General features: G+C 42.8%; 1 protein-coding gene across 1 annotated transcript; it reads right to left on the reverse strand.

Annotated features, from left to right (window-relative positions):
- Positions 1–3724: 3724 nt before the first annotated feature.
- LOC128453471 (G-protein coupled receptor 26) lies at positions 3725–10008 on the reverse strand. Its single transcript, XM_053436393.1, has 3 exons — positions 8540–10008; positions 7449–7562; positions 3725–6474 (listed from the first exon to the last, which is right to left on the reverse strand). Exons 1-3 carry the CDS (start codon positions 9208–9210, stop codon positions 6204–6206), a joined length of 1056 nt encoding a protein of 351 aa, XP_053292368.1. The 5' UTR covers positions 9211–10008; the 3' UTR covers positions 3725–6203.
- Between the last annotated feature and the right edge of the window lie 269 nt (positions 10009–10277).

Here is a 10277-nt window from a genome sequence, read left to right on the forward strand (position 1 = left end):
AAAGTGAGAGAACAGATTTTCATAAACAGTTTTCAGTGTAACCGTGGGTACATGCAAAAAATGCAGCGTTTCAGAAATGATGACATCACAGCTTTACTCGCCCAAAATCGCTGTTGTCTGGTAGATCTGGTTTGATCTATCCTAATTATTCCCTCTTCTGTATACTGCAAGCCACGGAAGACTATTTATCTCTCTGCCGCCCACACAAGCCCCAACACTGACTTTGACCTTGTGAATGATACAAACTAAGTCACATAGTCCAGTATTTACTCAGTGTTATATTCGCGGCAATTCCTTCTAGCTATAATTGACATATGAGAAAGTTTTCAAATATTTCATATACCATTAAAAAGTTCCTTCGGGAGCCATCTGCTGTACAACCAGGTCACGTATTCACCCTAACTTTCCTCCACTTACTGTAACTTACCAACATTTAACAGATGTTTGAAAATGAAATACTGGAGCCACATACATCAGCGCCTCATTAACTGACAGCCGTCTGTCTCGGAGCAGCTGCCACTGTCCCCAACATATGTCCATAGGGCGAGTGGCTTTGAGCATGCTTTTAAAGTATTTGAATGCAAATGGATTCACTATTCATGTATAGATAAAAGCCTCGTGGCTCCAACCTAACGTGTCTGCGGTTCGTCTTGAATTTAAAAGATGCTTTTTTATATTAGAGCTTTTTCTTAAACTCTCTGATGTATTTTTAAGTTCAAGGTGTCGTAGAATCATCCCCGGCTCTGCAGTCTGATCCGGTGACTCAGACATGAGGATCAGTCAGAGTCAATGCTTAACCTGGGAGATGTGATGGAGCTGCAGGAGGAGGGCCTGTCTTCAAGCCCAAACCTAATTAAGATTAAGATTAAGATACATTTATTTGTCCCAAACACATGCACAGACATGCACAGACACACTCATGCAGGTAGGGAAATGTAACCTCTGCTTTTAACCCATCTGGTGAAGGACACACAGAGCAGTGAGCAGCCATGTACGGCGCACGGGGAGCAGATATTTGGGGAGTAAGGTGCCTTGCTCAGGGGCACTAGACAGGGTAGGGAGAATCCTCTTGGATTTTTGGACAGATCAATCGAGGTTCGTCTTTTTGTTGTTTCTCCGTGGTGTCGAACCAGAGACGAACCAGAGACCTTTTCTGCCCATAGTCCAAGTTTCTGCAACTGGATCGAAATACTTCGGCGGGACATGTTTTCATCAGTTCTTCCAGAGCAAATGATAGCCTCTCTTGGGATTTTTCGGATTTGGCCATTTTGTTAATTCAGAAAATCAAGCAGTTTATTTTTCTCCAGTGAAAACTTATCTTGGGACTCTGAGATAATATTCTTGTAAAGCTAAAAAATAAAGTTCTCAAGTGATGCAATACACTTCCAAAGTAAAGGGGGGTTACTGCAGTCCATGGGAATCTGTTTTTTATGTCCATAATCTAAATCTCTATTAATAACATTTGGTTTCTTGGTGCAGACACACGTTGGTACAGATTGAAAAATCCATCCGTCCATTTGTTGATTATATCGCTTATTCTTTTAGGGTCAAGGGTGGGACTGGAACCAACAGCTGACATGGGGGAAGACGTGGCCTTCATCCTGGACACATTGCCATCCCATCACAAGAGCAACGAACAAAAAAACCCAACTCTTCATACATTCCCACAAACACCGTTAAGTTAGAGTCTCAGATTATTCATAACCCCAACCTGCAAGTCTTTTTGAACTGTGGGAGAGAACTTACAGACTCCACACAGACACGCTGAACTGGGATTCTAACCAGTAACCATTTGTTGGTGAGGCGACAACTAAAATATTTAAAAATCTCCATGGACATTCAAAGCAAACAGGAAGGCATCAATGCACAGTATTCAGAAATAAAAACATGCATACACACACTTACAAGAGTTAATTTCTACCAGATGGCTAAAACACTTTACACTTTTTCGCTCTCGCTACAAGGGAATGTGGAGTTGACCCTGCGATAATGGCCGATTACTCTTTTGTGGATTCTGTTAAATCCCAGTGGGTTTAACATTATCTTGCATTCGAATCCACGTAAAACCACTAATGAAACGTTTCACAAATGTGTTGGATAAAATCAAAAAGCCCAGAAAATCAAAGCTGTTTGTCTGAGGCCCTTGAACGTGTCGAAGGCTGTGCAGCGTATTAGAGATATGAGCTTTTTCTCTTCAAGGCAATAATACTCTTTAAACACTGCAGCGAAAGCCTTCAGAGACAAAAAAACATCATTCCACGGCCCACAGCAAAAACAAAAAGAGCATTCCTGGACCAAAATAGATGGTCTTTTTATTACTTCTGTGAGCTGAGCCGGCTGTTTGATTAAGGGCATGGGGGATACTGTGACATTTGAGTCTAACGTTCCCATGATTCATGTTATATACGCCAGCAGTCGATTCGTCCTGCGGCTCCTCCGGCAGAACTGTGGTCAGGCCTGTGAGGCTGGTTGAGGATGAATTCAACAAGGGAACAAGAGTAAGTGAGATAATAAGACGTGATGGAAAGACATTTCTTAAGTCTTCATGATCACATTCTGCGCCGTGTCCAAGTGATTTGTGGTGTTTGAGCAAACTTGAGGGATTGTACAGTGAAAAACGTTTTGTTGGCATAAAGAAAAGGAAAAGGATCAATCAGTTAGGTTTTCTCTGCGTGTGGTGGATGATTCTTCACTTATAGATTTAGTTCTTTGCTGTCCATGTTTAAAAGGAGGGTAACTATCTGTGGATGGGGGACTCCTGATTTAATATTTTCTCCACGCAACTTGACAGCCACTTTCTTTGATACAACAGGGATAAAAAAAATAAAAAATGCATCACTTGTTCATTGGGAGACTGCATGAAGAACCACTTGTGCCCTGACATCAGGGTTGTGTGAAGTCAGCCAATGCGTTTGTCTTCCCTGCCTTCTTCCTCTGCTTTCTTGTACTTCCTACGCTCCGTGGCTTAATCACAAGGTTGGTACACAGTGTTTCCAGTATATGGCAGGGCTGTGTCTGCCGCTCACCCACTCACTGATTCTCCCTGGGAGAGGAGGATACGCACACCTCCAGACCAGGGATCCTTTCAAAACTTTCGGAGTATACTTTCCACTAATTGCCCTCGGCTGGCGTTTACTCTGTGGTAAACGAAGATTTTTGCACCCCGTTGGTGAATCATAAAAAACATTGGAGGCAGCTTTGATGGGTGACGAGTCGTGATTGTTTCATGAACAGAACAGAACAGATATATTTTAAGTACTTGTTATCAAAGAGGGGGGGAAAGATGCGGAATTTGTGAAGGATAAAAGTTAAAGGTGGTTGAGGAGGAGGCTGGGGAGGATGGAGGATGCAGCTCCCATGAATCTTTTAGCACTGTCACAGCTGCTTGAACCTGGTGAGGTACAGCTCCAACTTTCTTCTCCTGTTCTTCTTTTCTTCTTTTCCCACTCCTCCCAACAGCTCCGCAATTAAGACAGTCTTAAACGCTCAGCCCTGGTGCTTTTGTAAAAAGTCTTTGTTCTGCTGCCACATCAGCAGCAGAAGCAGTGGGCTAAAGATATCTTAAATGATTTTTCAAATTAATTATTCCTTCTCCTTGACATAATCAGTGTGTATGAATAAAGGTGATAGGGTCTGCAAGACAATCTTTCTGTGAAGCATTGTAAAATAAAATATTGCATTAAATAGAAACACTATAACAGATTTGAAGACTCCTGCTAAGGGATTAAAATATCAAAATGCACAGCATTTATTTCAATATCATCACAAACATATTTAGCAAAATCTGACACAGTTTAGACAAAAATAAATAGATTTCTGCCTTTTAAAGGCCTCATATACTGTCACAGTAAAGTAAAAGTACAACCACCTGATTTGCACTGTTGTCAAGATGAATCATTTTCAGCCGCTCACACATCATGAGCTGGAATGTTACTAACACATCACTAAACAGTGGCTACGACATTCAAATAATATTTCACCCTGTTTTGCCAGATGCATTAATACAATGTGGAGGTAATAGAACATACACACTATTCAAAATGTTCCCACAATGTGACCACAACAGGCTCTATCATCACACCTAACAACACCACAGAATATAAAGGACAGAATGTGAGGGTTTCCTATGTTGTGTTTTGATTCGATGGGAGAGATTATATCGTCTAAAAGGCACTTTCGAAGTCAGGCCTCAGAGCTACAACATACAGTCTGAATACAGTGGGTGAGGTGAACCCCCCTCCCCCCCCTTTACAGCATACTGTTAAAATCATCGTACGTTTTGAGTCATTCCTTGAAAACATTCAGCTCTTCATCCAGGTAGAGAATCAGCGATGAGGTCAGAGGTAATGCTTGAATTTCATGAAATTCAGTTCAAGTGGGATTCAAAAGCTCTTACACTGTGTCTGTGATGGTTTTAAGACCTATAGATTATATAGAGCTGTGCAGTAATGATGTTAATACTCATGTTACTGATTTCATCAAAGCTTTAACAGTAACGGACGATATTCTGGGGCTTCCAAAGCCTGCTGAAACGTTATTGGTCAACTAGAAATCTCACATTAAAATGCACAATCTGTTTATAGAAATAAGTTATAATTTGTGGATATGACGTACTCTGGATTTTTCATCATATTGCTCCACCGTATTTCTTTTTACGCCCAAATTAACTGAAATTCTCCTGTTCCACAGTCAGTCTGTACCCACTGTCATCCAGACACTTTAAAATCACAGAGGAGCTGCATCATTTCAACGGGTGCTACATGGACACTTAAGCTATTTTTTCCTTAATCCCATAAACTGTATATTATGAAAAAACACACGTCTCTACTTGAAATGTTCCGGATACGTATGCTGCCATCTTGCACATTTGGTACCAGAGTCAGGGCAGTTGATGGAGCCGTTGAGGCAAAGTCCCACCAGTACATGGACTCGACCTGTCATGACGTTTCTCCACGTTTGAGAATCAAATAATTAATTAAAAACAAATTTAACAGATGAATGAACACCAGTGGGATTATAACTGCCTAGAATTTCAGAAACCATATTTAAGAAAAAATATTTGACGTATACTGACTGACTTTGTAGTTGTCCCTTCTGCTAACATGGAGGAATCAGGATTTATAACCTCCACTAATGCCAGCCACCTGGCTTCACTATTATGGAGCAGTCACCTTATATGCCGTCTATGCTGTACTAAAAAATCTGTATGTTTACTTCTGCAACAAACTGTCTCTTGTACTGTTTGCACTTTATCACTTTAATCACTGCTAATTTTACACTTTTAGAGAACCTTATGCTGCTGTACTAAAAAATTCGGTATGTTTACTTAGTATTAGGAAATGTCTTGTGTTATCTGTTGTGCATGTGCACTTTATATGTTTCACTGTGGGAGAGTGGGAAACGTCGTATCGATTCCAGTGTATGTTCTGAACATGTTAAGGAATTGACAATAAAGCTACTTTATCTTTATCTTTTATCTTTAAAAAAAAAAAATATTAATCACATTTTCACAGTACTGCTGCCTCAAATCTTTTTTTAACTCCTGTTTGAGGAACAATTGCAAAAATCTGCAAAACGCAGCTATTTGAAACTTTGTATTTGTGGCCTACTTTTAAGACTTATGTCCTCCAAGCAAGTACGATGCAGAATGCCACAGGAAATTCAGAAAGTATTAAAAGACGGATTAACACACTGTTGATTCAGGACTTTGCACAGGATTTTTTTGACAGGAAGAAAAATGCAGAATATTCAGCCTTGTCCTATGGAAGGGTATGGCATTCAAATGAATTATCAACTTATTTGTCTTAATTAGTTAATGAATTAATAAAATAACAAAGAAATCAAACCTCAAAATCCGGCAAGAAGCACTCATCAGCATGGATGCTCCGGTTGTTGCTGTATATTAAGTGAAAAATATTTCCTTAATTCAGGAAAAAGAGGTCTGATTTTCCCAACTAACGCTAACATTTTCTTTAAAAAAAAAAGAGAATCTGCAGTTTTTCTGAATTAACTAAATAATTCAGTTGTTAATTCAGGAGAAACAGAGCTCGAGTGAATGCAACGTACTTCCCTATTGTCCTTGGACGAGTAATCATGAATGAACTCACTCACAGAGGTCAATCCACAGTCACACTCCCCTCTGAACCTCTGAGATAACCTTTAGCTCAGCATCACACCCTAACTCTCTCTGAAAGTGATAGCCTTCACTGTGGCTTGTTGGCAGGTGGCTGGGTGTTGGTGCTTGCGCTGACATTATTGTGGCTCCTCCCTACGTTGTTCTCCATCCTGATGGAGGAGGAGTTGAGCGGACTCCTCTTGAGGACCTTGTTGGCCAGGAGGCTGCAGGTCTTCCTGTACTGGTGGCGCAGCAGTGAGTAGACAAATGGGTCACTCGCTGCCTTGCTGTAGGCCAAACATTTGGACAGCACACCCCAGTGAGGGCTGATGGGCCCTGGGCAGAAGAGCTCCACAATTCTACCTCAAATAAAGCAGAAAGAGGGAAGGAAGAAGGAAGAAAAATCCAGTCACAGAGCATCAGCGATCAAACTGCAACATGGAGAGCCAAATCTAAGATCTGTGTACTGGAGTGGAAGACATTCACAGCAAGTGAACCTCCCCCAGTGCTGTAATATTGTAAAAATGTCACCATTTCCCCTTCACTGAAATGTCATCAGTGTGTTGGGCAATTTGAAATAATGGGTGTCAAGTCATCTCCGCTGCTCCTGGACTTCTTGCTTATTAAAACCATTCAGCTAAATACAAACACTGAATCCGGTGCCTGGCACATATTTGTGTAATAATAAATCAGGTTGAAGTCAGAAGACAGTGTGTAAAACCAGAGTATTGTTTTGTTGTCAGTTTGCATTCTTAATTACTGCGATCTCTTGAGCCCTGACAGCTTCTGACAAGTTGCCGTCGTCGATACTGGGTCTGATCCTAATAAGGGCCAGTGCTAAGATCTCTGACTCACTCACTGTCTCGCTCCCTTCTCCCTTCCTCCATCTCTCTCATCTCTGCAGATGTAAAGGCTCAGAGAAGATTGTAAATGTCTGTAGAGCCAATAAGCTATGACACTATGAAAAGGAATCAGTGGGTAACGTGTGAACAGATGATAAGACGGCTTTGAAATTGATTCTTTCTTTTCATCCGTGTTCACACAATAAGCCGAGTGTAACCACATCAGGAGCGATAACAAGGTAAGTGACAACTCTGTGAATCTCCCCGTCAAATAGATTAATCCCTGGGAGAGTTGATCCATTAAGATGAACGAGGAAGATCTATTGAGATTGTTTTGTTTTTTTATATAGCGGAGCAGTGTTGAGTTGACATCCTTGATTTTTACATTTCCTTTCAATCTTGTGATTCAAAAGACAAGAAAAGGCAACACATGGTCACGTTTTGTTCGTGTAAACACACACACACACGAAATCCCACAAATCTGCGCTCACCTCGTAATGACATAAGGGCTGAAGCAGACCACGAATGTGCCGATGAACGTACTGATCTTCTTGGTGGCCCTCTGCCTCCTCCGCCTCTGCTCATCCAAGCATCTCTGGCGCACACTGCCAAAGCACACATGGCACCATTATCTACCCAGGAGGCATGATCAGAGACACGCAGACATAATGAAAACAGACAAAACATGTGGGATGAATGTGAAGACAGCAGCAGAGGAACTGAGGGCTTTTATCTCTGGGAGACGACACATGGAAAAATGCTCACACGGCACAGACATCAATGAAAAAGTGTAATTGAGCAGAAACCAGGGTGGATGGAAACCGAGGATGGTCTAATTGACCTTAACACAAAATGGTAATGTAAACTGACTGACAGCAGGATTTACAGTCAAATCATCGTCAGTGGAGGACTTTAAAGTCACGTGAAATCATCTAGAAAGCTGTTTTTGATGGGTTCAAAATGTAATGTAACTATTCATTTTCATTATTGATTGATATATACCAGAAGGTTGGTGGATCAAATCCCAGCCAATGCCGAAGAGTCCTTGAGCAAGACGCTGAACCCCAAAATGGCCCCTCCATAGATGTTTAATGCACTGATTTGGATAAAAGCGTCAGCTAAATGACATGTAATGTAAATTGCAATTATTTGTCTGGCAAATAGCTGATTAGCTGGTTTATAAAATCCAAGGTGATGTTTTCAATTTTTATATTCTCTCCGTTCAACCGTCCCCAGACAAAAAGTTCCCCCAAATAATTTAATTCAAAATTATATAAAACAGAGATAATGTAATCCTGGAGCTGGATATATACTTTTTCGTTGTTGGTTATATTCTATATATATTTCAATGTCAGTTTATCACCATTTTAAGGCGATAAGAAAAAAAGCCAATATCTTCTCCTGCTCTCGCGTATATATAGAAACACTTATTTCCTGTTTTCCTGGCAGTCACTACTTGTGTCACATATAATATCCTCCACTGGATGCAAAGCTTCCGACAATGGACACAATCAAATGGAAAGATGTACTTAATTGTCAGAAAGTAAATTCATAAGAGCAGTTTTTTGGACTGGATGTTTACCTGGGGAGAATGTCCACCAGCAGCACCAGCGTCTGCATAGTGATCACGTCGATCCGTTTACAGTGGAACCTCGCTACTTTCAGCACTTTCATGTAAGTCACACACATCACGACCAGCGTCAGGAGGAAGGTGAGAGAGTGCAGAGCCACGGTGAAGATGATGAACTGCTCCCCGGCTCCCTTCGCCCTGACGTTGCACAGGGTGCATGACGCGTAAAGGTGGTGGTACCCGACCCAGGATCTGCAGCTGGCCACTATGGAGAAGCAGAGCGAGTGTGTCCACGTGTAAACCAGCACTACCACCGCATCCCGGTGGCGCATCCTGGAGTGGTAGCTCAGCGGGAACACCACCGCCAACCATCTGTCGATGCTGAGCGCTGCCATGCTCAGCATCGAGTTGGTGGTGAGGAAAGTGTCCAGGAAGCCCACGACCTGGCAGAAGACGCTGCCTCCGGGGTGGCCCGTGGTGATGAGCCCCACCAGAGTCAGGGGCATGTTGGACACGCTCAGCAACAGGTTGCAGAACGTCAGGTTGAGGATGAACAGTCCCGGCACCTGCTTGCGGATCTCCGGGTTGTAGAGAAAGCAGATCAGCACCACGACGTTGGACAGCAGCGACACGAAGATCGTCCCCAAAACCAACACGGAAGCGACCACGTCCGCTGCGTCCATGGTGCCTCCTCTCAAATACCCAGACTCCTCATGAGCTCATGTCCCGACGCGAACTGTCACCGTGAGTGGCCGTCGCTGCAGAATATGTGAGTCCAACACACAGTCATCATCCTCAGGCGCCAAATGTCTCCACTAAACGCGGCGGTGCCTCCAGCAGCGTCCAGGTCGCAGGGGGGTGGGGGGGGGGGGTGCCTCATGTGGAGAAATGCTCACCTGGGCATCATGAGGAAAATGTGCAGGTCCAGTTCAGATCGGGGTCACAGCGGGAGGTTTGTTCTCGTGCAGGCGCTGCGGTGCTTTTCACGCACCCTCCTTGTGCCACTGGTCTCACATCTCTGGGTTTCCTGGCTAATGCGCAATTGCGCGCTGACATATGACGGGCAGCTCTGGGAAAGGAAAGACACTTTCTCCCTGCTGCTATTTACATCGTCTCCTCTGAGCGAGTGTGAAGCACCGCTGCCGCATTCCGGTTCAAACACAGCTTTTTAGGGTAAAAATAGAAGCACGACGCGTGATTGCGTGGCTGGTGGTGAGACTGATGTCATGAGCGTCACGTTGAACATAGCAACCCTGGTGATGAGATGTTTGGTGTGAATAATCCATAGACTACGCACATAAACGTCCCTGGATGTTAAAATGGCAAAGTCTGTGATCAGATATAATCACATCACCATTGTAACTTTATCTATTAAAAGTCTCAGCAGCAATACACTTACAGGAAATGGATCGTTGGTTGAACCAGAGACTCATCAGTGCAGAGCTCAAGCCTTATATGGTTCACTCCATTCCACATTATCCACCCAGCCTGGGTAGGGAAAGCATATTTTTGGATTTCACTGTCCCATGACCAAAAAAAACATCCAGTTGTTATGAGTGTGTGTGAGTGTGTGTGTGTGTGTGTGTGTGTGTGTGTGTGTGTGTGTGTGTGTGTGTGGCTACAGTGGGTATGGCCACAATAGCTGCTGTTGTTCTCATTTACAGTGCACACAAGGTCCAAATGGGGGTCATAAGGTCATAATTCTATCAAAGTCCTGTATTCAAAGTCTTTCAGTTTGTACAATGATTCA

The sequence above is a fragment of the Pleuronectes platessa genome, chromosome 12 (genome assembly GCF_947347685.1).
Source record: "Pleuronectes platessa chromosome 12, fPlePla1.1, whole genome shotgun sequence".
NCBI classification, from domain to species: domain Eukaryota; kingdom Metazoa; phylum Chordata; class Actinopteri; order Pleuronectiformes; family Pleuronectidae; genus Pleuronectes; species Pleuronectes platessa.

What these genes read in the sequence shown, in the direction of transcription:
- LOC128453471 (XM_053436393.1), bottom strand. Translation starts at nt 9,210, where the DNA reads ATGGACGCAGCGGACGTGGTCGCTTCCGTGTTGGTTTTGGGGACGATC. An exon ending in CTGGTGGACATTCTCCCCAG is followed by an intron (nt 7,563 to 8,539) that starts GTAAACATCCAG and finishes GTGCTTTGGCAG; the next exon opens with TGTGCGCCAGAGATGCTTGG. An exon ending in AGCCCTTATGTCATTACGAG is followed by an intron (nt 6,475 to 7,448) that starts GTGAGCGCAGAT and finishes TATTTGAGGTAG; the next exon opens with AATTGTGGAGCTCTTCTGCC.